This window comes from Melanerpes formicivorus, unplaced genomic scaffold, assembly GCF_026170545.1.
Source record: "Melanerpes formicivorus ecotype bairdi unplaced genomic scaffold, bMelFor1.0.p_v2 SCAF_17, whole genome shotgun sequence".
Lineage (NCBI taxonomy): Eukaryota > Metazoa > Chordata > Aves > Piciformes > Picidae > Melanerpes > Melanerpes formicivorus.
In genome coordinates, this window is record NW_027142369.1 from 10,010,232 (window position 1) to 10,037,892 (window position 27,661).

The window sequence follows — 27,661 nt, forward strand, 5'->3', positions numbered from 1 at the left end:
TATAGTCTTTTGCTGTCATTGGAGAATTTTCAAGAATTTGGCAGATTTCCTAGTTTGAATTAGTTGAATAAATTGCATGACTAATATTTTTTAGAAGGCAGCAATAAAAGGTACTTGGAATAAATCAAACAATTTCATACTGATAATTTGACTTAGCCTAAATTTAAATAAATAAATAAGTAATCACTTGCATAATTTAAATATTTTCTTTAAATGTGAAATTATCAAAAGGATCATTGCTGTCTCCTGCATTTTACAATTCCCTCTTAGATGGGAACTAGGAGTTGCTGTACTGACAATCTGACTGAGAATTAGCATTACCCTAGGAGGATTGGTTGGTTCACCTCTCTCAGCTATCTGCTTCAAGGGGCTGCAGACTCAGGCTACCACCTGTCACCATTAAAATCAAAATTTTGAGTTCTTTTTCCCTGTTTAATGGGATAAACATGGCTTTTTCAGTAAATTAAAACTGGGAATCTGATATAACAATAAGCCAGTAAGATCTGGAGCCTATAGCTTGCCCTTCCATTGTCTATGCTTCAATCAGTCAGCTCACACCAAGATTATAAAAAAACCTGACCCAGGACTTTACAGTCTGAAGCCCAAATCAAACAAAGCAGTCAGCAGATTGTGTATTCCACTGAACAATGAGGTCTTCAGTCCCTTTTAAACTAGTTTCCATTACATGAGTTATGTTTGTATCATATTGCTGAGAATTACACAAAAGCTTTTTAAAAAAATGAATACAGTAGACAAGAATAATTGACATCATCAGTAAACAGTGTATATTACTAGCAGTATGCAAAGCATTTCAGAGAGCTCTAAGCATGCTCAAATCCACACCCAAATGCATGCAGAATTTCAGAAAATGTTGATCTTAACTGCTCTGTGTTTTCCTTTGGCAAGGAAAGTTAGATGAGGATGTTCCTGTACATTTTTTGCCTATGAAATTACACATAGGTAGAGAGCCCCTATTAAACGGGGCTTTATATAAGATGTGAGTGGAAAGGATGCCCCCAAAATAATAAAATTACAGTGTTGGCATTTCTAACAAATATCCTTTCTTCCCTTCTTGTCTGTCTCACACTAAAGAGTAACAGTAGAACTTTCATCTTAATGAAGCTTTAGAGCTACTACCATGATTCCTCACCCATACTACAGAAATTTTATCCAGATGACCAAAGATTTTGAAATCAAACAAGCTACAACAAATATCCTGCTGAAACAGCAATTTAGCAGGCTCAGAGCGAAACCAAACTATTTTTGCGGTATACAAATTCATGAAGAGCCTTTCCCAATATACACTGTGACTAATAATCATCAACACATTTAGAACACATCATACAACAATGTACAACTGCGACATTTTAGCCACTCCCTCTGTGGTCACCTTTCATTTGCAACCATCATGTCTGCTAAAGACAAGATAAGCAATTGCTGTTAAAGAGTGAGATTTCATCAGCTTTTCCAGACAGAAACAGGTTTAGAAAAATTAGAAAGATAAAACTTCTCATAGTTTAAGGAATAAATGACCAGCTAATAAACACTCTGAGTTAGTAAGTGCATGAATCCCGCTAACAAATTTAAATAACAGAAGTGAAAGGTTGTTACAGTGTTCTGATTTGGTTTGGGTTTGTGGGGGTTTTGTTGTTTGTTTATTTCAAAGAGTAAATCCCACAATTTAATAACAGGAATAAGGAAAAAAATAATAATTGAGCAATGACCACGAGGAGACTTCGAAGTAGAAAATCACTGGGACACTCTGCTGGGTCATGGTCCTGTGGAAAATAACAGGTTTGAAAACAATGTACAAGCTAATCAGTGGAATTGCATGGAGACACTTCCCCAGTCTGTTTTTTCCTGTGAGATCCCGTAGGGCAGAGGTAGCCATTCCATGGATCCAGGCTGGGGAAGTGTCTCCATGCAATTCCACTGTCCTATAGTCCCAACTAGCTGACATTTCTTCCAGAGTGTAAGAGGAATTGCATTATCTCTGTACTAGAAAAGGTGCAAATGACAAAAACTAGCCAGTCCTGAAAAAGGTCTCAAAAAGCAGCACAGCATTCATCAGAATGTCAGCAGATAGAGCACACTCCAGCTGTGGAGTCTTCTGGGGCAAACTTCATCGGAATGAGAATTTTAATGTAAACAAATGACTACTTTTGGGTTCTTCCAGCCCAGCAGGCCAGAACAGGTAAATATCTACTATCTCAGCATTCCAGCAACTGTTAGAAATAACCACAGACATTTCAATCATCCTTAATAATTAAAAGTAAAGAAGGGATCTTCAGGTTTTCTGTTAATCAACAGGTGCTAAAGGAATATGACCTTCCTTGGGGGCAAAGTCTAGCATGACTGCAAATTTTTTTCCATGAGATATACTAGAAAGCACAGAAACAAAAGCAGCAAGATTAGTTCCTTGCTTCAAGACCCAGTATTTTAACAAATGAGTCACTGATAAATGCTTCAGATATTGCTATGCTAAAATCAGAGTATAAGTCATATGTATAAAATCCACTCTTGCCCCATAAGCTGCCTGTGATAGTTTTTTTCCAAATACTGACCTAAAGAATGTCTGGTATGTTCAGACTGATATAAGAAGTCTGGATTTTATACTCATGATCCCTATTTATCATGAGACAAATGTTACACAAATGGACTTGTCTCAGTACTGATTTCAAGAACTAAAGAAAATTCAGCAACAGAAAAAACTTTGCTGCTCCATTAGCTGGAGAAGCCAAATCTCATTAGAATTATATGCTTCCACCACTTTAGTCAAGGGAAAAACATCATTTTGGCAGACTGCATCTGAGTACACAATAAAGAGTTCATGGCAGAAATTACTAAATATGGAAGGGAAAACATTCATTAGTACATGCAAGGAGAAGTGTAGAAAAGAGCTGTTATGGGTGCTCTAATGACTAAGATAAAGGACTGGGATTCAGGAAAACTAGTTATAATTACAGGCTGTGACGCAAACTTTCTTTATTGACCTTGGGCTACCCAGCAGATGTCGATGGCCCCAAGTTATCTGACTATACAACAGAGATATGGCTACTTAAATCCCGTTACACTATTTTGGTTGGCTTTCCTGCAGTGTAGAGACATAGACCAAGAGAGAAATCTCTTTGACCATGAGAGAAATTTCTTTGAACATGAGAGAGGGAAAGGATGAGGTGGAAGAATCCATTCAAAGACTAATCTGATCCAAGAAACCAGAAAAGCACAGGTTTGGCAAGCTTGAGGGCTGATGGAGAGGCTTCATTCATACAGATGGCATGGTGGTGAGTTGGTGGGAGCAGGATTGCTGTTGAGCCATTAGGAACATTAATACTGTGGGGAAGAAAGATCTGCTTGGGAAGAAGGCACAGCTTTTGCAGGCAAAGCCATGTCTGACAGCATGGCACTGCAGTTAATGCACAGGGAAGGCACAATGGGCAGGGAGAGAAGGAAGAAGATTCTAAGAGACCTTACATCACAGAGACACTGACAAATGAAGAATTCCACAGATTTTTCAGAAGACAGACCAAAAATGACAGTAGGGGGCATCTAAATATACAGTCAGGTCCTCAGCCCTGGCCCACACTCAAGAGACTTCAGAAGGAGACTTGATGGGGTGCTTGGTGCCATGGGTTAGCTGTTTGGGTGGGTTGGATTGGTTGATGGGTTGGACACGATGATCTTGAAGGTCTCTTCCAACCTGGTTTGGTTTATTCTAATGGTTTATTTCTCAGAATAGTATTTTCTGTCATGATTGTAAACAAATCATGCCCATAGCTGTGACAATGAAAGTTTTGTATTATACTGTTACATTACCCAAGCAGCCTCTGATGCTCCACATCCCTACATGCAGGAAACTGGAATCAGACCTACAGCTTCAAGTACTCTTTGTGGATGTAAGCTGTGTTTCTGCTTGTAGGGTTTGCCAAAAGAGATACACTAGCAAAGCAGCAAGGTTGTAAAAGCCAGTGTCATCTCATGTTACTTCAAATCAGAGCTACATCGATTTGCACCAGAGAAACAGCTGGCTCTGAAACCAAAATAGCTCATTAGTCAAGGGCATGACCAAGGCTTGAATCATCTGTAGCAAAGGAAAGGGGCTCATTGTCAGTGAGTTTGACAAGGAACACAGGAAAGGCTAACTGACCTTTACAGAGAATGTCAGCACAGACAGCCAAGGCTTAATCCTCAAAAAGCCCTGAGGTATCACTCTTGTTGGTGCCAGGAAATTTGTGTCACTCTAAACAGGGAGGCACACTTACCAATAGAGCATTCAGGTCCCGATCCTATGTGTGCCTTGACTATTGCATAATATTAGCAAATTGGATTTAAAAAAAAACCCTTTAAAATACCCTGCTCTAACAAAGTGACCTTCCTTTCTTGGAGGCCAACCAAAAGACTAGTTCATTTCTTTGATATAAACATTAACCAATGAGTATCTTGAGTCTGCTCTCTCCCTGTTTCATGTCTTTCCTGAAGAGAGTCCAATGGCATGTTGTTGGACTCCATTAATTTCCTTTGTGCCAAATTAGAATACCAGCAGTAGAGCATGAATTGAGTGAGTTGAAGAATGTCCTAAGCATGGGATACTTCAGGAACTAATTATAAGAAGTTTGGTCCTAATAGTCTTGCCCTGGAAGGATGAGAAGCTCTTGGCATTTGTAGATGTCCAACTTTCCTATAAACTTATCAGATTCCTTGTAAAATACTTTTAATTGTCTTGCCAAAATCACAAAACCTTTATGAGGATGCCTGTGCAACTTGTCTCTGAGCTGTCTCCCTCTTTCCATTTATTCTCCAGGTGAAAGCAAGCCAAGAATTCCCGAGTTCTCTGTGATATACTGCCATCAGCACTGGACAGTCTGCCACTGAAAGGGGCCAGCTCCTGCATTTTGCTCACCATTACAAATGCTATTGCATTGAGAATTATCAACATTGTTACAGAGCAGGCTATAGTTGTGAGTATAAATAAACACAAAGCCAGTAAAAGACACTCAAGGATAAATAGCAAAGGTACTGCATTTGGTGAGACCAAAATAACTCCATGTTGTGCACTGGAAGTACCTTCTGGTGTCCTGTACTGGCTGTCCTGTACCTGCTGTTACCAGCCAGGCTCCTTTGTCTTCCCCTGAAATGCAAAATACGTGTCTGACATCAAAAGCTATGGGACTTCTCCCTCCAAGATGGTAACACTAAGAAGCTGGGACCCACCTGTAAGAACCCTGTGAGTAACAGTGCTCCATCTCCAAAATCTGAAAACATTCTCAGAGCTATGAAGATCCCAGGCAAAATACCAGCACCCATATGGACTCTTCTCTCTCTCTCCTTCCCTTGCAGCCATGGGGCCTCTTCAGGAGCTCACTGCCACAGGGCCCCATTTGTAGGTTTCAGCCAAACTCTAGGGTGACAAGGTCTGTGGGTGCTTGGGAAAGTGAGATGGGTGTGTCAGATCTGAAATGCCCATTTTTTGTTGCTTGAGAGCCAGGGCTCTGTTCTGCAAACTGGACCAATTAAATACCAATTTGATCCTAGACCAATGAATACTGAAAGAGCCACAATCCTGATGTGTGACTGCATTGATATTAGTTCATCAGGAACAATCTTGCCTTGGATAATAGATAGAACATGAAACCATAGAAATACAAAATACAACATAGGGACAAGTTTCTGATCTTCAAGGTAACTGACAAAGACTCAAATCTAGAACTCACTGGAAAGGTAGAACAATGTATTGACATTAATAACTGTGTTTGTAAATGTCTTTATAACACTTGAATTGTGTTCTTTTACACTACAAAGTTACAGTTTCACTGTTTCCTTTATGCTTTGCTCATTCTGTTTTAAATTGGAATACTATGAAGAAATCCAAAACTTAGAGCCCTGTTTGTTCTCACTTGATAACTTTTTTTGGTCTCCTGAGTACAGGGATATTTATCTTGCAATGAAGCTTTTTGTGATCTTGATTAAAATAAGATAATTGTCCTGAGATAATTATTACCCTGCAGAGCTTATTGTATTACATGTAAGCACATTTAACCAGTAAGTTACTCTTGATATTAAACACAGAATCCTGGATTTTTACCTGACTTCTCTGCTTTGCTATGAACCTTCTGTTCAGTGTTGTACATCCTTTTTCCTTCTTTGAAGGGCACATCCCTTCTTGAGTGGTAACAGCCAACAGCCTCAACAGTGAAATGTTTCTGACTGTGGAAAGGCCTAAAACTAAAAAAGAATATAGTTCTACTCATGCCAAGTGGACAGCGACACAGCAATCAAGGCCTGTTTGCAAATGAACACTTAGAATTGCACAGAAACCTATTAATTTAATGCAGCTGTGCTCTCGGTGAGGTTGCTCACATTTCCATAGTCTCCCTAATTCTGCTGAAAGATTATACATGGGACTGACATTTGGACTTTCACCAGCCAATAGCTCAGAATCAAGATCAAGAAGGACTACTTTTCAAAGAGATTATATAAATTTCTACTTAGTTGCTAATAAGCACAGCCAACTTTGTCCTATTTGACGTTGCACCATGACTGCAAAGTTAAGCTCAATTCTTGCAGAGCTTTGCTCCCCAGGATTTCATCATCCACAGAAACGCTTCAGAAACTTTATGAGTTTTGCTCCAGGATATTCATGGCTTCATGTAGTTGGTTAGCAGGGGACACAGTCTCCTGCTACAGGCCTGGAAAATCTGTTCATGCTTCCAACTAAAATTCTGAAGATAATTAAGTAGTTCCTAGGCAGCTCTTCTGAAATAGTGTTGAAATAAAGAATGTTAACATATCCAAAAACCCTGTTTATGCCTAAATTAATCCTGAAGTGTTTATGTTTTCTTTTTATGTCTGAGTTCAGTCTGTACACTCAAGCTGTCCTCAGGCACTGCCTGCTTAGCTTCCTGCACAATCCAATGAACCACTTTTGGAGGAGATAGTCCTTGAAGATCACCTAACTCTCTACGTCCCTTTACTCTTCACAGCAATATAGTAAGGGAAGCTGCTTGCTAGTTCCCTAAACAAACCGAAGTCTGCACTCCTGAACTTAGGGCCATTGTTCTGCTACTCACTTTTCTCTGATTTCTCATGATCTTAACTACCACCTCGTGGTCTCTTCAAGGTTGACACTGACCATCACAACCCCCAACTACTTCCTTGTTTGTGAGTAGCAAATCAATAAGAACACTTCCCTACACAGCCTGTCCAGCACCTAGGGGAAGAAACTGTGCCTTATCCACTCCAGAAATCTGGATTGCTTGTGCCTTACTGTGTTTCCCGCCCAGTAGATTTCAGGTCAGTCAACATATCCTGTAAAACCCAGGGCTTTCAAGCAGTGACATTTCTTCTACTTGTCTAGAAAGCTTCAAGAAAGCCTCATATATTTTGTCTTCTTGGTCAGATGCTATCCCATCATGTTACCTGTGCTGGCCTTCCTTCCTGGCCCATAATCTCCTGATCAGCCTGTCATGCAGTCCATAGCAGAACTCTGTGCATCTGAGCTGTTTTTCTCTGTGCATCTGAGCTGTTTTTCTCTGTGCATCTGAGCTGTTTTTCTCTGTGCAGACCATAACCCTCTCACACATCTCAACTTCCTCCTTCTAAAAAGCACATATCCATCTAGCACTTCAGCTACTCAAATTCTTATAGCTTCTAAGTACAAAGGAGCAATGGGTGCCTATCCAGATCTGCAATACTGTGTCTCCCAACCCAATCAATATAGAGATCTGGACACTGTCTTGAGATGACTTGCTATGAACACCTAAATTAGATGATGCACCTTTATCTCTTGATTATTATGCTGAAAAATGCTAACAACAGCCTTGGGGCAAGCCTTTAACCCACAATCTCCACACATCCCATTATAGTCAGAATCATGTCATGCATACTCTTCCAGGCTCTAATGTAGTAAAGACAGATGAACATTGGAAATCCTTTCAAAGGACTTCACGAAGTCAAGGACTTCCCTGCTTGCTATGACATGGTTGTGGCTGATGTGCTTGTGCTGGCTTGACATAGAAGAGAAAAAAAGCCAAATAGAAAGAGAGTCATATTGAGGGGGACCCTTCTGAGGCCAGACCTTGTGAGGACCAGCAGACTTAAGAATACGTGTCCAGAAACTACTGGACACGGGTCCAGAAAGGGTCTCTTTATCCTTCTGTAAATAAACAAGATCAGGGGAAGAATACACTACATTTATATTATCAATGTCTCTTCCAAACAGAAAGACTGTAACAGGTGATAGTACACATACACCCTGTTCTTTGAACATTTAAATGCTGTATCTCACATGGAACAACTACAGTAAGAATATCTTCACCTTCTGCAAATTGCAGTTTGGTTTCTTTGCTTTGAGCTGTAAAAATCACACTGCAAATGTTTACAATTTAGCCTGAGCCACAGGAGCTGTGACTGGTGCTTCCAGTGCAGTTTGTTTACAGGGTAGAGGTTTCAGTCCCAGCCAGAGCAGGAATACATATCACCAACACTGGAAAGCCTTGCTTAATGAAATCCAAACTGACAATCTCTCTTCCTACCGCAAATCACTGCCTGGTCCAATTTCCAGTTTGACTGCTGATCTCTTTCCCCCAGCACACCTGCAGGTCAAAAGGCACCACAAGCAACACACCTGTCCCCAGGTGAGGAGCAAGTGAGGTCACAGTGCCAGCTATCTGTACAAAGGAAATGCTATTGGTCCTTCTTGGCTGGAAGCATGATTGGTCGGTAGGTGCAGCTTTGAGAAGGTAAGGGGGACAAGCCACAGAAGAAACTGGAGGAATGAGATGCATCTTTAGAGCTCTGTCAGTGATTTGTGGAGTGTTATGTTCATCTGAGAGAGGAAAGAAGGTGGACTAAAAAAATACTTCCAATCCACTGGCAGGATCAGGAAACATGATAGTATCTTTCATTACTGCAGCACCCAGTGAGTCCCCACTTGGCTAGCAGTAACAAAGAGCCAGGTTCTTGAATGTATATGTGTGCTAGTCTCTTGGTCACACTGGACTTTAATACTACTAAAATACTTGTATGCGTGCAAGCAAAAATGGACAAAACCTGTTATTTGTAGGTGAAATGCTGATTTTGGCCTGTCTCTCACAGAAAAAGTCAGCAGACCCAGACTGAGGTTTTCCATGTGCGTCAGCCACTAGCCCCTAACAGGACAAGAAGAACAGGACTGAACCAGAGGGACCAGAAACAAGGATCTTGCAAGACCTCCAAGTCCTGCTATGCCAGCTCACAGAAAACTTGCTGAGCCCTGTAGCTCTGCTGCTATGTGGGTGCAGCTTTCACAGATTGCTGCTCCAAACCCACCTGCAACATAAGTAGAATGGTCTTGAGCTTAATTTACTTCTTTTCACATCACAGAATCAAAGAATGGTAGGGGTTGGGTGGGACATCTGGTGATCATCTAGTCCAGTCTCCTTGATAAAGCAGATTCCCTACCTCAAGACATCCAACTGCACATTATGGTCACCCCACATCTAGATGTCTCCCTTCACTACACTCTCTCTCACTGCCATCTCTCTCCCAGCTGCAAAGCCTGAAACCCCCAAGGGCAGAGTTTCCTTAATTAATCATCAGACAGGTTCTTTTTTCCTGCCTTTTTCCATTTCTGAGTTGCAGTGTTTCCTGCCAACTTTCTGCTTGGCATGAATTTCTACAATAGAGCAGCAGAACTTCTGAAAATAGACACTTACACTGGAAAGCCTGACACACCCTGTATGGAGCCTCTGAGCAGCAGAACCATAATCAAAAGCCAGTCAAGACACTAGGCCGTGCTAGCAGCATTCAGTTAAGACTCTGAGTAGAGCAGCCATTAGAGAAGAAAGTAAATGGGAACTCCATAAATATTATTGCACAGAACCACCCAGGCTCTTTTCAGCGCTGAGAAGCATTTGAGTTTGTACTCTTTATGGTAGTCCTATCTCATGTGAGTTATTCCACCATAGCTGGCATGTTCAGAACCACTTTAGAAATAAAAATTCATGGAAATGGCAAAACTGCTGCGATTTCCTGATACAAAACTGCATGCAAAGCCTATGGGAAAAGAGCCAGTAGTCATATGATACAAGTCTGAGCTCTGCCTGTCATTAACAAGGGTGGGTTTTTCAAGGTAAAATTCTCTTGGGCTAAATAACAGGAGACTGATAAATAAAGCTTGTCAACTGCCCTTTCTGACTCACTCTCTCCTACTGGAAGGATGACTCACTGTCATGTGTGAAAGGCTTCTAAGTCTTGCTTACATGCTTAAACAAGCATGGGTTGTCTGTATTGGACATACATTACCTCAGAAGAAGCAGACACTTAATGCTGAGAAGGCAGCCCTGGAAAAGACTCTGCTGACTAAAGGATCTGAACTTCAAAGTATTTCTCAATCCTTTCTGGAAAGTTCAAGGTTGTTGTTAGATTACCACAGAAAACCCAAAGCTGTAACTGAGGGCTTAGATGACCATACAGTGTTTTCAACCAGGGCACACTGGGACCATCATATTTTACCTAGGTAACTCCTGCAGACTGAGCCAGACAGCATGTTCTAGGTGCAGACATAAGTAACTGAGGCCATGCCTGGTCAGGAGATGCCTTTTGTCAAGGAAAAGAAAAAGCAATCACTTGTTCCTCTCTATTTCACAGCAAGAAAATAGCCTCTTGGGGCTGCTCCCCTTAAGGAGACTTTGAGGAACTTACATTGAATCTTGAGAGGTGCAAACAGAATGTTGATCATCATTTCCCAGCCTGCGTAGCTCACTGAGTGGTTTTGAGCAATAGCAGTAGCTGCTCAGTGCTCTCTGCCATGACATAGACTTTGCAGATAAGTGGTAGTGCACAAAAGGGCTCATTGGCATCCAGGAACTTTGCTGCCTGAGCACATGCTCCACCCTTTTATCTTGTCCTGTCTTCCTGTGCCCACTCCAGGCCAAGTGTGCAACTCTGTGAAATTTCTGCCCTGGGCACTGCAGGGATTGTTCACAAAGCCCAGTTATTAGCACATACCACAGTCTACACTGCCCTGCAGAACTGATGTGGCAAAGGATGTCTTTCTAAGATACTTTTTCTAAGGCCCCATACAATTTCTGTTTGCTTGGACATGACAAAACAAAACATTTTTGTAAGGACTGGTGGTACTGTGATGTCAATCCACAGATCAAAGTGTCACAGTATCACAGTATCACTAAGGTTGGAAGAGACCTCGAGAATCATCGAGTCCAACCTGTCACCACAGACCTCACGACTAGACCATGGCACCAAGTGCCACGTCCAATCTCCTCTTGAACACCTCCAGGGATGGTGACTCCACCACCTCCCTGGGTAGCCCATTCCAATGACTAATGACTCTCTCGGTGAAGAACTTTCTCCTCGCCTCGTGCCTAAACTTCCCCTGGTGCAGCTTGAGACTGTGTCCCCTTGTTCTGGTGCTGGTTGCCTGGGAGCTACACAACACAGCTACAAAAACAAAGCTGTATCCATCCTTTAGCAGGTAGAAGTCTCTTAATGTAGGATCTGAGTTTTCTTCCAAGACCATGAGAAGGAAGCTGTGCTGTAACCTCTCTTAGCTCCAGATAATTACCAACATCTTGCTGCATCATTTGGCAGGGAAATCATGATACTACAAGACAATAATACCACAACTGCCCCTTGTGTGTCCAGACAGATACGCATCAGCCAGGAGTCATCCATGCAGCCCGGAATGACAGTCGCACATGTCTGGGCCCAGCCAGGCTCTCAGAAAGCCTGCAACTGAAGGACCAGCTCAAGGTCTCATCACCATTTTTCAGATCACATGAGCACTAACATGCCTGCTCAAAATTAATGTATAATGTAAAAATGTCAATTTTGAATAAAAACCATTCCATGTCACATATGTCAGGAAGATACAGCAGTCTCACACAATTCTAAATATTTCTCTTATATTTCTTGGCCTTTGGGAGAGAATATGTGTTTACATTCCCCAAAAATTTCTAAGAGCTACTGTAAAATATTTTTGCTCTGTACCAAAGCAATGCCTAATGAAAACCTGGAGGCCACAACAGCCTCATTCAATGGTAAAAGGACTCAACTGACACATGGAAAATAAGACTAGGCCACAGTGGTACTCAGGCATTCCTATAACATGCCAGTTTAAGTGAAGAGATTAAATAATAGCTGTGAGTCTGCAGTTCAAGTGTCTGTCTCAATAAGGCAATGCAGGGATATCCTAAATAAGTGATCAAGTGCCTGGACTAATGATTGCTCCAGAAGCAGTAAATTTCTCATCATAATTGTGTTGCAAAATGTAATTCTTTTAAAAACTAAGCCACACATGGCAAGGAAAACGCGTATAACTTTTATCTAGCATAGAGATATTTTGATGAAAACCTTCCAAATCAGCAATAAAAATGTCAAATTTCTCCTCTTAACAATGATGAAAGTATTACCTCTCTGGTTTTTTTCCACTGTTTAACTATCCACTATTTTTTCATTGTCACTCATTGACTATAGCAAAGTCAGGACTTTATCCTGAATTTTTCTCCTGATGCTAATGATTAGCATGTACATATACTCTCATAGGTAAAATGATACCATTTCTTACCATTAATCCATTTGTTTCAAGAAACTGCTATCCCAACTGTGTATTTTACTCTTGAACATTGAAGATCTGCTTTCCTAATTATATAAAATCAATGATAATTAAATATTTAGAGGCAAAAAGATAAAACCAAATGAAGACTTGGTAGACATTTTAAATAATAACATTTCTTTTTGTTACATCTACTTCACAGCGAGTCATTAATTAGACTAGTTATAGCCAAAAACAAAATGAGAGATGATGGAAATAAATTTAAAAAAACCCAACACCACAAACAAATAAAAAATACCCCACAATATATTAAAGATTCCACAGTAACTTCCTTCAAAAGCAAAATTTCAGCAACTTTTAAACTGTAGTAAGTCATGCCTCCTGGTTGCTTTGCTAATCCTTTAGAAAAAGAGGATTGACATTAAAAACAATGATCATATTCATCTGCAGGTGTCAAAATACTTCCAAAAATACATTATTAACACAATCTTCTGAGAAATGGCGCATTGCTGAGGCATTAAGATGAAGGAGAAATTGTTAGTGACAGAACCAGGAATTATAGTCCAGGCACCCAGTTACAGAGTGCAGGCCCTTGTGTGCTGAACCACCCCACCTCTGACAAATGAGTTAGGCTTCTTAAGCTGCAATTTCCAAGTGACTTACTTAGCAATGTGAAACCATGCCACCCAACACAGACACCACTTCTGCCAGTTGCTCTGATTACAGTCACCTTCTGCCATTACACCTGAGAGCCCGGTGCTCAAACTGCTAAGCCTGTTTTGGGGGCTTGTTAGAGGTGACAAACTGAGGTCATGTGTCAGGACGGAGAAACCACTCATTCTTCTTTGTTCTTATTCTTCCTCCTACTCCTACCCCTCCATCGTCCCATCAGTCATGATCCTAAGAGATTTTTAAGTCACTACAATGAGCTTCCATGATACCCACTCTGCTAGAAAACACCATGTTAATCTGCTTGCTACAATGAAGCAGGGAAAACAGGAGAAAGTCCAACAGATTTCTAATGTTTCCTAGGTAAAGCAGCAAGGAACCTTGCATGCTTTAGCAGATAAGCTCTGCTCTCCCCCAGGGTAAAACAAATCACCATGTTTATACCCGCAGCACCTCACACACCATGTCATGTGTCTGTCTGGAGCATGCAAGCACACAACATAGATCGCCTACATCCACGGGAAGCTCAGCGCTCCCTAGAAAGTTTGCATATGAATTACAGGACTGTGTCCATGAGCTATACAGCCAAGGTGATCAGGACGCACTTAGCTTCCAAAACACACACCAAACAACTACATGTGCCCTTGTAGCAAATGCAGTTCTTAAGAAGTACTGGACTCACTGGTCATGTCTTGTAGATGTATTCAAGGATTTTGCATGTACAGTGATGTAGCATTCATTAGATTGCCAGAACTCTGAAGATCTAGACAAATTCAGGCACTTCTCAAATTCTCATTTCTACACAGAGACTTATGAGGGGAAGTCTTACAAGGAGCCTTTCAATACACTTAAACAAAGCAGAACTGACTGGGCATGTTTAAATGAGTTGTTATATTAAAAAGTACTGAAGTGATACTGCTCTTAACCATGACTGGATGGGAAATGGAATTCCTGGAACATCCAGGCTTGAAAGATTTTGGTTTTATCATGAATCAGAAGGAAAGTTCTTATTTCTGGTGACTCCCAGTATCTGAAGGGGGCCTACAAGAAAGCTGGTGAGGGACATTTTAGGGTGTCAGGTAGTGATAGGACTAGGGCGAATGGAAAAAAAACAGAGATGGGTAGATTCAGATTGTATGTTAATAAGAAGTTCTTCACCATGAGGGTGGTGAGACACTGGAACAGGTTGCCCAGGAAGGTGGTAGAAGCCTCATCCCTAGAGGTTTTCAAGGCCAGGCTGGATGTGGCTCTGAGCAACCTGATCTAGTGTGAGGGATCCCTGGCCATGGCAGTGGGGTTAGAACTAGATGATCCTTGAGGTCCCTTCCAGCCCTAACAATACTATGATTCTATTACAAATGAAATTATATTTTACAAGTACAATGTAGTAGCAAAATTACTTTCTTCAGAAAAAAAGTACATTAGTGATGTCTGATTAGAATGCTATTGAAAACCAAAAGTCAAGAAGAAATAAGAAACTGGAACAAATCAAGAGAGGGGAAAAAATTAAATATCCCATTTTGACTTTGAGAAGTTTGGATTAATTACTATTAAAATTTATGTTAAACTAGTTTAACAAAGTGCTGCAATGGACAGTAGCTGCTTTGCCATTGGTTAGGGAAAAGTATTGCCTCTGCAAATTTCAGGCTGCTCAGGTCTCTCCAGACCTACATTCCTGTTCCTCTCTAATTCCCATGTCAAATGGCCTCTCTCCCAGTGAGGAAGAGCTAGTTAACTAATATCCTTGTTCACAGCACAACTACACCTACATATGCACAAAAATAGCCCCTTACTTGGTAGTGAAAAATTCAGAAAAGTCCATCAAGCCATCACACTTACAAGTTTGAGGGTCTGTGCCCTGACAGTAGTGGTTCTGGGAGAGGTATTGAGCACTCTTTCAGTAAAGGCAGCAGCATGCTGATCACTGGCAAGCAGTGGGGAACCACACTGTTTATGGAAGGATGCTTGGCATGGACTTTTCTTGAAAGAAAACAAATACAGATGCTACCTCAGCGTATTCAGACTGGTCAGGTTCCCTAAATACTCACCATGCATCAGATGTGTACCTCAGATGTGGCAGTCACACTGTATTTGCATCAGATGTTCTGTCTCCTGGTTTCTGCAAGTCAATATTTTTCCTGTCTCTCCTCTTTCACATTTGTGATCCCTGGCATAAACTGAACCAAATCCCAATGAATGAAATCTCTACTAAATCTGTTCTTGAAAAGATGGCACCACTGGAATTGCTGTGTATCCTTGGAACTGAAGCCACTGTTCCCCTATTTCAAGGAAAGGCTTCCTAGTTTATTAAGTACAAAGTATAACTGAGACCCAGCTGTTCGGTATTAATTTGCTGATGCCCTGCTACATTGTGAGTCTTATACATGGCTGACAGAGCTCTATGTTGCAGGCCAGAAGAGCTTATTAGCATCTAAAAATGTCACCAAGGGCAATGGAAATAACAGAAGGCTGTAAAATTTCTTAACTACAGAGATGAAACTATGAGGCCAGTGATAAGAAGAAATCTATATACCAGACTCCCCAGAGGGACCTCAGGATGTGGTGAGAACTGCCTGATGTCTGAGAGTCACAGAGGGACTGAAACTCCCCAGCTATGAGCTCTAAGGGGAAAAGACTTGGGCTGAAGGGCAAAGAGATGGTATTTTACAAAGACATCTAGGCCCTAGAGGTAAACTTTTTATTCTAGGTACTCTGTCTTACAAGTAAACTATTGGAGAACTACAAAGGAACCTTTAGAAAGGCAAAGGAGGGATGTTCTCTGGACTGACGCTCAGTCAAACACTCAATTTATCTTTGTGTCTTTCTTACCTCAAAGAAGCTCCAATCTTTCTGCAACAATGTTTGTCTCCTCAGGCAGTGAACAAGAGCACAAAATTAATAGCAGCAGTCATCCTTTCGGTTCTCTGAACAGAGCATTGAATGTGGCTCATGGGGCTATGCCAAGCTGGCATTTAACCAGGGCAATAAAGTTGTTGCTGGTAGATACTCATTATTAGCATGTGAAGACCCACATCCAAGAGAAAGATAGGACTTCTGCACTGCCTCAGAAGGAGAAAATGCAAAATACTGTATGGCTCAGTTAATTAAATCTGACAGAAAGCAAAGCTGGATGTGATGAGTGGGTGAGGCTCCCCTGCTAGGCTATCTAGTCTGAGCTCTCTGCATGGGCCCCTTGAAAGTGGTCAGCACTGATCTAACCCAGTTTCCACTGAAGTCAATTAAAAAACTCTTCCTGACATCATTGGAAGAGCAATAAGGAGAGTTAGCAGGGGCACAAAGCCAGGCCAATGCTGAGACAATAAACTTGAAAACCAGGAAAGAGATGCCTGATGTATCCCCAAGAAGAAATATAAAACATGCCCAAGAATTACAAAGGGCCTTTGTTAAAGAAGCAGCAATTTGTCCAGTGGAAGTCTGAGAGATGCTCTCGCCATCCACTTGAGCCCAGGGATTCTCACACAAAGCCATCAACAGAAACAGCCTTTAAAGTAGAGAGCATTGCACACATCCCAGCAGACACACATTTCTCTTGCAGATGGTGCAGCTCACCCTCATGGAAATTTAAACAAGTTTTCCCTGATAGCCTACAGATCCCCACAGATCTGGCTTGGTCTTGCCAGATGCACAGAAAACCCTCTCTCTGCATCAACTCACCAACTTGTGACCTGTCCTTTATCTTTCTAATAACATCAAGGGTTTCACACATCAAGGGTGTAGCCAGCTGCCATCTCCTCAGAAACATCAATGCAGAGCAGACCATAAGGATAACACCTTTCATCTTTATAGCTCTATTTACCATCTTCTGATTTCTTTTGACTGATTTTTGGTTTTGTGGTTTGTTTTTTTTAATCAGGAAGACCGTATATCTTCCTGCCTGGCCCCCATCAGCTGTAATCCTGCTGACACTTCACATATTGTACAAAGGAAAAGAAGCTTGATTGCAAGCACGGAATGGCCGTTTGCCAAAGCAGAACTCCCGGAGCAGCCCTGATGCTTTTGATTCCTTATGATTTCTGATTAACCACAGTATTCTGAGTTCAGAGTACCACAGCAGAGAAGCCTAAACTGACCTCAGCCCATTCAGTGTCTTAGAACTAGTCCCTAGTTTATCAAAAAAGAACTATGTAGAGGCCAGCAACAGAAAATAATGCTAAAAAAATTACAGCCAGGGGTCTCCATCCTTCTTTCTCCAAGTACTTTCTTTCCTTGTAAGGTATTAAGCCAAGACACCTGCTTGAAGTGAAGACTCCTAAAATAAGTGTAGAACTAGGAGGCACCTCCCATGTCTAGAGCAGAGCTGCTAATTACAGAATCACAAAATCCCAGAATGTTAGGGGCTGGAAGGGACCTTGAGAAATTATCTAGTCCAACCCCCCTGCCAAAGCAGGATCACCTATACCAAGTGACACAGGAACTCATGCAGGCAGGTCTTGACTATCTCCAGAGAGGGAGATGCCACAACTCCCCTGGGCAGCCCACAAAAACAGAAAGGGTCAGGAAACCATCAAACTTGCAATAAGCTTCAGAACAGGACTTGTAAGAAATGTGAGAGAGTAAACAAAATGCATCAAACCTTCTAGTACTATAGTAATATGGATTTCTCAGAGCTTTGAGGAGGATAGTTGCATGCATAAAACACAACAGCACAGCCAAGGGCAGACAGTGCAGTAAGCATGGGGCTGGGGCACAAGACATCTGTAAGAACCTGTGTTCATAGAGGCATATGAGGAATAAATGCTTCCTGTGCCATCTATCAGCTCCCTCCACCGCAGCTCTGAGTGGAATTATCCACAGATCAAGCCATCCTCAAGGATCAGGTAAGGGCTGGATTGACTGTGTTTGCACCATTGCTGCATGCACCTTTGGGAACACTCTGTATTTTTCTTATTATGACCAATGCCCATAAGGAAACTGGCACCACAAAAAGGTTGCACAATCCTCATCAACTTAAAAGGAGAAAGCCAGACACACCTATTCCTTCCTCAGCGTTGGAGGCACAAAAGAACTAATGCTAACACGCACAAATAACAGGTCTAGAGGAAGTCTCTCAAATTCCAGTCTGGGATACTATCAAGATAGAATTTTAACACTGCGTTTTACAAATCATGTAAATTGTTAAGATTGAGATGTTCTCCAGCTAAGGCTCCCTTTTTAAAAATCCAGGGAAAACCTTTACAGGGAAAAAACAGTAATTCCACATGAACACACAGACATTTGGCAGATTGGAAAGGAAAGAAGTTTACCGATATAGTATGAGATTTCATTAAAATGTTGCTATGGTGAATTCAAGTGAAAAATCAAAAGCTTCAACGCCATCATGACCCCATCAGTGAATTATAAGAAAATATAGTAAAAGTGGGGGTGGTACATTATCAATAGCTTCTCAACTTTTTAATCTAAATATTTTTCAGGTTAAAAAAAATAATCACCAGAAGTAACCCTCCCCACAGTTTCTATTTTGACAAAGGAGCTTTTGCATCCAAACCCATAAAAATTCCTAACTATCTTTTACAATTAAGAGTGTTAATGAACTCTATCCCCTTAGCTCTTGCATCTGGCAGTTCATTTAATGGTCTGGGAGGTTTAAGATAACATTTAAGGCTAAACTGAGTCAGCCTGGAAAAGGCTGTATTTATATAATTGCAGTATGGTGTGGGAAGTGCTGTATTTTATAACACACTCACCATTAGCCTAATTGTGAAGTCAGACGTAGTCAGCTACCGCCGCCCTGCTATGAGTAACTCAGTGAGGTCTCTCTTCATACAGCACCTTACATCATGCAGGCTTTAAGACTCAGCTTCTTTCTAGCCTTTGTGTTTTCCCAGCCTGGACACCAGCATGCTAACCCACTGCCAGCCTCTAACCCTTGCTGTGATGTAAATATTAAAGAACACAGTTTCTTGTTTCAGCTGTCACTCCCATGCTGGTGGTTTTTTGCCACAAGATTTCTTACTTGTTTCAATCCTGCACATTCCATCCACCAGACCATATGAGTGAGTGAAAAGGAAGCACAGCTAACTAGCTGGGTATACAACAGAGTGCTTTATCCAGCTGCATCCATTTTTTTTTTATTTTTTTTTTTATTTCAGTCACTTTCTGCAATGTTTCTCCAACTGAGTCACATAAGTGCAGACATTAGGGACACCCAACAGAAATAATTAAATGCTGTCATAGCCCTCCCTTTCCAATCAGTGAGAAGTTTAAGAGGATGTCTCTCTTCAGCAGGAATCTGCGACCAGGGATTTGGCACTCAAAGGAGTGCCCAGTGAAATGCTGATGTGCCAGGATGCAGAGGGAGCACATTCTTAACTCACAGGGTCCAGCACCTTGTGGAATGCACAAATAAAAGCCCTGTTAGGATAGCAATTTCAGCTCTCTTTTGAGTCCATCATTTCCACTGGTTACCCTCTCCTCTTGATTAGAAGGAAATGCAGGTTCCCCCACCCCAGCCAGGAGCAAGGCTGCCTGGGATGCAGGAAGGCAGGTGAATGTGACTCTGCTAGGGGAGTGGCAGCAGTTTCACACTAACTGACTGAAAAAACTTGTCTGAAACTGCTCTGAGAAGATCCAATGAGACTGAGGTAGTGGGTGGGGACTGCCAGCAACTTTTTACTTCCAGGGAAAGGAAACATGGTGAAGGAACATGCATGATTGAGGAAAGAGTCCATAACACTAGAACGGTGTATGATCTCTTTCATTAGGTTCTTTTTCCACTAACCACTTTTTCTGGTGCTTTGTTGCCAGCTAGGGTTAAAGCACACCACCTTCATCTCCTCTTAAAACTCCCCTTTCTTTGTCATCATCATTCCCTTGGTTTCTCTGCCTTTTCAAACACTCTCCTACCCTCTCTTGTCTTCTTCAATTTCTTTTTAAATTCCCACTATGGGTTTCTTTCCCCTTTCAGTTCATTGCTGGGACCATCGCACCTGAAGAGCTGTTGGTCGGCACCACTCTGGAAAACGCATGCACTGTCTTCCCTGCTCAGAGGTAGGAGTCCTACACTTTCAGTGCCCAAGCACAACCTCTTGTCTCTACTCCCATTACTTCAGCAACATGGTCTCTTTCACGTGCTAGACTTGTCTTATGCCATCTGAGACTTGGCAAGAGAAAAATTTATGTAGATATCAGTGGCAACCAGCAGGTACATAACCATTTACTTTCAAGATTTAGTTAAGTGAAAATGGCAATGGTATGACCCAGGACTGGCACTGATTTTTGCCCTGCTGACTTCATGTTGAATCCATTAAGGAAGGTTTCCTGCTTATCTAGCAAGACTTCCGCATACCTCGGCCAGAGCTTTCCAATCTGGTGGCCAGAGCTCTGCTGCAATTCATTGTGGCCACATCAGCTGACAACAGCTCATCAAAAATGCTTCTGGAATTTGTTATGAGATGAGATAGAGCTGCAGGGAGATCAGGACATTTCTCTGTCTCATGGTCCCTTAGCCCTCTGTGACTTCTTGGCTCACAAGATATTTATTACCCTGGGCTCACTCTTGTGTCACTCAACAGAGGCCCTGGCCCTGAGCTGCTGTGGCACTGGACATAGCGAGAGTCCCTGGAAGGGACTGGCTTACCTTCCACTAGGCACGTGATGCTGCTGTGCCATGCCTCATCCAAGGACACAATTACAGTATACTTTAGCAAGGTGAATCCTGATCACTGCTAACTTAACCAACACATCATCCATTTTCTTCTTCTCTAAAAATATCATAGTCCTGTTTAAAAGAAAAAAAGGGAAAAAGTTTTCAGGAAAGGTGCTCTGAACAGAAGGGATGCTAGAAAGACTGATTACTCCTGAGAAGTGTGGGTTTGAGGCATACAAACCAATGTGGTGTGTTATATCACAGTCAGGGAACCCCTCTTGTAGCAAGGCTATGTTCAGACACTTCCAGCCTGTCTTGGCTGCATGCCCACATCCCATGAGCTTGCTGTCTTTGATCCTGCATAGCTTGTGAACCTTCTCTGCAGCCTGCATAAAAGCCCTGGAGGTGCATGTAGATATCTCAAGGTGCAGGCTCTGTCACTGGACAGCCTGGAGCAGTGGGTCTGGCTCATCCAGAAGCTGTACTTACTCCTCTTCAAAAAGGCACATTTAGGACCGCCTCTAAACAGGAATGGCTGACACTGCAAGCCTGTATTTTAAACCAGTTCAGATCAAACACTAAGGAAATGCCAAACCAAAGAGCTTTCTATTTCCTCTGCTTCCCCTGTAATCCACCTGACTGTCTGCTGGTGCCTGGGAGCACTGCCGACCTAAAGTTACCAACCTCTTTTCACACTTGGGAGAGCTGGTTTTATCTGTCCTGTCACTGATGGCCTCCAGCCCAAAAGCTTCCTACACAACCCACCTTTAATAAATTAGGGCAATTACTCTGGGCTTCTCAATGATAATTGCTAATAAAACTCACCAGATTTTCCTCAAAAGGTATCAAAGGGTTAGAAGCAGAAACAGACAGAAACTACAGAGAAAAGAAAAAGCAGGACAGAAATAATAACCCTTGTTCCATTCATGTGTCATCCACCGCTGCTGAGTTTTTGTTTTCAGAGTCACATATTTCAGAGGTGAATATTCGCCTACTGTCTCCAGTGGGGGAATGCCTCATGCCTGCTGCTTTGGAAAACTGGGTGGTTGTTTTTGAAGTTAGTTACAAGATCTCCCAGAACCTAGGAAAAAAAACTGGGAAAACCTCAGTCTTGGATTTACAAAGAATCAGCATGACATTGACAGAAGACAAATTCACAGGAAGCCAAAGATTCATCCGTATTTTCTCTGAGAGAAACCCCTTCCAACACTTTCTTTTCCAAAGAAATTTTAATGCACAGAAGCAATGACTTCTGAAGGCAGGATAGTCTTAGATGTTCTCTTAAGGCACTGTGGACATCAATACTTCTACATGGTGTAGGTTCAAGACAGTAGAGGAATTATTCAGACTGTCAGGCACTCTGTGGACAAAATAAACACATGGATGACTTAGGCATCTCTCATTGGCAACACAGATGGCAGGAACCCCCAAACACAACAACTAGGAGCAGGAATAGCCATCTTTGCTTCTGTGTTACTAGGTTATCAAAAGATCTACAAGATCAGCTGAAGGACTGCACAACCATTGGATGTGTCTGTCATATAGGAACAGGAGGCTGATAAAGGACTAGGTGGGTCACCAAGCCCTGTCTCCAAGTTATCTGTCTGTCAGTTTAACTGGGAGCAAATTGTAGGTATCACTTCTGAGAACATGAAATGCTATCAGCATGTCTTGCCTCCAGTGTGTCTCTACTCGTAGCACATAGCCAGTACTACACAGGAAAGCAAAAAACCCTCTGAAACTAAATTATATCTTGGATGAAGGAGGAGGGATTTTATTCCTGGGCAGGCCACTAGCAACAGGCCTGAGCATGGGATTTATGTGGGGCAGATATAAGAAAACAAATGGCTACGCAATCTTCTTTCGTATTCTCTCAAACACATCACCATATCACAAACCCAATGACGATTATCTCAAGTGTAATTTTATATCATTATGATTCTATTATGTAGTTATAAAATCCCTCTCATAAGCTCACAGATCTCCATCTTCTGAAAAAGAAATATTTTTTTGCCTGCTTCCACTACTTCCTAGCAGAAAACCATTCCAAAACTTTCCTCCCCAGGAGGGAAAAGACAGTTCTTGCTACATTTGATCTGAAATACAGCACATACCAAGTCTGGAACTAGACCAGGTGGATAAAAGAGAAAATGGGAGGATTTGAACATGGAAAGAAGAAGCAGTATCAGAAAGTTCTTCACACTGTAATGTCTCCTTGCTCCTCCAAATCTTCTAAGATGCTAAAACAATTAAGGATGAACTTCAACACCAAACAGGAGCTGAAATTGTATTTTGTAATTCTATTTTCCTTCCTTGTCTTTATACTTCAGTAGATCAATATCCTGAATTCCTGCTTCTGCATGCTAAGTGTCTCTTCTTTTAGCTTTTCTAATGCTAACACTGCATCTGGGTAATCCTGACAAACAAGCCACTTCCCTTCAGGGGAGATAATGAACCTAAATAAAACAGTATAGTAGAAGTGGAGAATCAGTATATGTTACCTACCAAAAGGCAGGACTTAATTTAGAGGCACTGCACAGCAGAACACACTGAAAAATCTCTCCTGGCAGGGTTTGTCCAGCACTTAAAAGCTGGCACCTACTAACCAGAACACCCTTGATGCAGGAACCATAACCCTATGTTGCAATAGATCCAAACTCTTTTTTGTTTCAGTCCGTTTCTGTACTTGCTACACCAGCAGATAATATGAGCCATATTAAGGTGTCATGACCCATGGAGTGGCCTCCTTGTCCTTTACCAGCCAAGAAAAAGGGGATCATTTTGTAAATTGCAGCCCAGAGCACCACAACTGAATCTATAATCTTTGTGTATGAAAGTATGCTGATGGATTAATTTATTAATTATTCCTTGTACAATGAAAGAACCATCTGTCAACCTATGGATGTAAAACAAATCAATTTCTTCAGGCCATCAGTCCTCCAATAGTCTTTTCTTCAATCCATGTAAATTAGCCCCTCTTTATACTAGATTTTCATGATCTGAGACATAAGTAATCATTAAGTCAATTAATTATTGGAGACTATTATATACTCCAGAAAGTCACTGCAGTTTCTAACAATCATGGGCTGTAACTCTGCAACACTCTCCCAAGGTATACAACCCTCCAACACCTCAGCTCTTAAACTATTTCCCTGGCATCCCCACTTCCACTCTGCAAGGTAGCAAATGTGGTCACACACCCTTACTTGGGAACTGCTTTCCTAGCACATTTTCCTCCTGTTGTAACATGTTCCTAGCACCTAAGAGTCATCTGAACCTGCTTTGCAAAGTACTTAGAACTGAAGTCTTAATGTCATGTGATCCACAGCACAAACTAACATCCAAAATACTCAGTCACAACTGCTTGCTGCTCTGTATTGCAAGCAGAAATGACTGGATACTCAGGTTATTGTTGGGAAATGGCATTAAGGGGTGGTAATTTGATTAATTTGATTCAGGGCACTCACATAGATTTGACATTGGAGATGGTAGCAATGATTTATTCACATTAGAGCATTACCTTGAGAAGACAAATTATTTTGTGACCCCCATTGCAGCAGAACTGGATACAACTACCATCTTGAAAAGGAGCCTGCAGTGATGTCATGCCATGTTAACAGTGCATGCCTGTAAGGCTGGGGGAAAGTGGGTTCAAATCCTCCCAGAAAATCTCTCTCTACATAATCAGAGAAGCCTATGTCCTGGAGACCATAGAGGGCAACAGGACACAAGAGGTAAATCGTGAAACCAAGGGGGTTTTCACCTTAGTATTCCATACATAAGTTGGGCCTTGCTCATATGCAGAATCCCAGATTCTGACACAAAAGACTGCCTTATGATTTGAGATTTGCTGGGGCAAGATCCATGCACCCCTGAAGTATTGCACTCACAAAATCAAAGATTTATGTTTCTTTTCCAGGGCAATTTTTTCTATGCAAAAAGATAGAAGAGCAGGTCCATGAGAAACTCGTCTAGTTTCTTCTTCCTAAATGGAAGGTAGAAAGGCAACTGTGAAGTCTACAGATGTGCAGATATAGACACCAACACATCACCATGAAAAAGAACAAAAGCTTTGCTCAAAGGCCTGCATTATATGGAATTTTAGCTACATGGTTGAGAACTATACATAGCAAGCACTCCACCACATTAAGACTTTGAAGGCTTTTAGAGAATTCCTAATAGGCTCCAATAAATATGCCGGAGTGCACTGAACTGGGTATTACCAGATATACTTCCGAGAAGTGTGTTTTCTGCACTAAACATGCTGGAATAGTGGCATTCACATTCAAAGGAAAAGGCAGACAACTCAGGCACCTCTCCCCTTCTGAAAGGAAAGGACAGTATGGCTAAGGCTCAGAAAGGTCTATGGATATATTTCTAGGTCGAAGGCAGTGCAGCTACAGTATGGCCCTTGTGCTCTCAGGGATAGGCCTCTGAGATATAATGCTGGTAAGTCACAGCAGCACATAATGAGCCCTGTAGCTCTGATGGGAACAGCAGCAGCACAGGAAGGCAGCCCAAATTCCCAGTCATGTTAGAACTCCTGGTGTTGTGGATGCAGTGACTAACAATGGATATCAAGTCTTGGATATTTAGGGCCAGGTTCTTGGCTTCCCTTAGGTAACAGAATAGAAAGCTTTTGAGCAGGCAATAGGATTATTTCTCTAAACATCAAGGACAACATGCATTTGGTATTGTTTCCACTGAACCTCACAGATGAGAGATTTTCAACCTCTGGTATTTCATATTCTACTTCTCGTAAACCCTGGATCCTCCACTGCCAGCTATACAGGCCTAATTCTCAAAACAAACTCCAAATGACATACCTCATAAATGCTGCAAACAGTAACATGTGACTCATTTGCTACTTTCAAAGGGAAAGCAGAATGCGAAAACATACACAGAATAAAGAGAGTATTTCCCCCCAAAAGATGCGAGTATTAGTAGAAACAGCTTTCTAACTTCTATGGGCAATGACTTGCTGATACTAGCAATCACTTACATTTGACATCATCCAATGTCACATTCATGCTCCATCCACTTGGATAGCCTGTGCAATTTTTCTTTTTTGTCATCCAGACTTCTTTCAGGGAGCACGGAACTGCAATCAGCTTGGAAGATGCTAGCTGTTGACCAATACACAGCATTTAAGGGCAGTGGTAATTCCAGTCTGAGAACACTAAGATTATCTGCCTGGTATGTATTTGCTTCATTGCACACAGTTTCAAAAGGACAGGCAGTAAAATGTGTTTGGAACATACTCTTAACTAACTTTCAACTATTATAACTACAAAACAGGCTGGGGATGTTGAGAGAAATAGGACACTTCACCTCTAAGGTTGCGTCTGAAGTTGCTCTTTCAGTTTCTAACATAATAAACTACGACTATATTATTTAGATCAAAGAGGTTCTAAGTAATGGATGAAAGTCATCTGTACCATGTTGGGAATTTATAAAATTAATAATAATAGTAATAATAATTTAATCTTTGAAGTGCCTTACACAGATTAATTAATTACCTCACAATAATTTTGCAGATGAGAATTATTACCTTGTTCTAAGCAATCTGGAAACAGCAACAAAGATGCTGAATGACTTTGCCAAAGTTATACCAGGCTAGTGCTTGAGCTAGCATTCAACACCAGGCATGTCTGGCTCTGTTTTTGTGTTCATCCACCCTGTTGAAATGACAGCTGGCTTCCTGTTTCATGTGTTTTGTTCAGACATGATCTTCAGACAATGGATGAAAATATTCCTACCCAAATTATCTTGTTTCTTTTTGAGCTGAAGTAGTTGAATTGAAGTGTCTTCACAGGCATTTCCTGAAAGAGAAAAAAAATTTCCTTCCTTAAAGTTTTCCTCAGTTCCTGGATTGGAGCTGGATATGATCATGCAGTAGCAAGAGTTTAAAGAACTAAAATCAGTACAAAGAAGTCACCATCCTATGATACAAAGGCATGTCTGTTGGCCTCTGACACTGAGTAAACATCTGGGTTGTGGTGAGGTCATTGTGAGATGGTGCTTTCAAGAACACAGAAGCAAAGAGTAAAAGGGCTTCCCTAGGTCCTCATGCTCTCTCTCCTGCCACTATATGCACTGCATTATATAAACCCTTCAAGCAATTAGTGGCTTCAAGAAAACTTTAAATGTAAACCACCCCATTCCAGATTTTCTTTGTGATTGTTGGCAGCAGAGAGAGGCAGAGGTCACCCAGGAGTTCACACCTCTCCCTGAAGAGCTACCTGGCAGAGTCAGCAGCGTTCCCAAGCCCAGCAGAGAAGTTGGCTAGGGCTGCTGAGACACAGACCATGAAAGGCTCCTGCAGTATCCGTGTGACCAGAAGAGAGGCAAGTAGCCTGGCTCCACCATGACAAAGGCCTGGAAAAAGCCCAGCAGGGCAGAAGGCAGCAGCAGGCAGAGTGACTGACCCACCACTGCCATGATCCTTGTCCAGTGCTTGAGCAAAGACCCAGAGGGATAGTTTCAGCATTGGGGATATTTTGCCCCAATGGTTTAAATGGCTGCCACAGACATTCAAACCACAGTAACATGCACTTTGTCCCATGCACACGTGTGGCTTCCCTAAAGGTCTGCAGTCCTCTGGTGCTCACTCTTGTTGTACAGGATCATGTATAACACCAGCAATAGGGAACATGAATCTTGTGGACCTCCACCTACAGACACACCTGTGGTGGCATTTGGCCTTTCAATCCAACAGTGATGCTCCAGTGCATGGTGCACATTTCTGAAACATGGCAGGACTCACTGACACACACTTTCAGCCATGTGTCTGTAGTGTGTTCAGATCAAAACCAGGATGGAGTAAATGCATATTT

General features: G+C 41.7%; 1 protein-coding gene across 1 annotated transcript in view; it reads right to left on the reverse strand.

The window, feature by feature from the left end:
• PPP1R36 (protein phosphatase 1 regulatory subunit 36) overlaps window positions 1-27,661 on the reverse strand; it is a 35,471-nt gene that overhangs the window by 5,543 nt on the left and 2,267 nt on the right. The window contains 10 exon segments of the mRNA XM_068149162.1: window positions 15,059-15,111; window positions 15,113-15,199; window positions 15,535-15,650; window positions 20,879-20,957; window positions 24,716-24,767; window positions 24,770-24,842; window positions 25,652-25,692; window positions 25,828-25,850; window positions 25,852-25,951; window positions 27,512-27,570. Coding sequence (XP_068005263.1) covers window positions 15,059-15,111; window positions 15,113-15,199; window positions 15,535-15,650; window positions 20,879-20,957; window positions 24,716-24,767; window positions 24,770-24,842; window positions 25,652-25,692; window positions 25,828-25,850; window positions 25,852-25,951; window positions 27,512-27,570 — 683 coding nt within the window.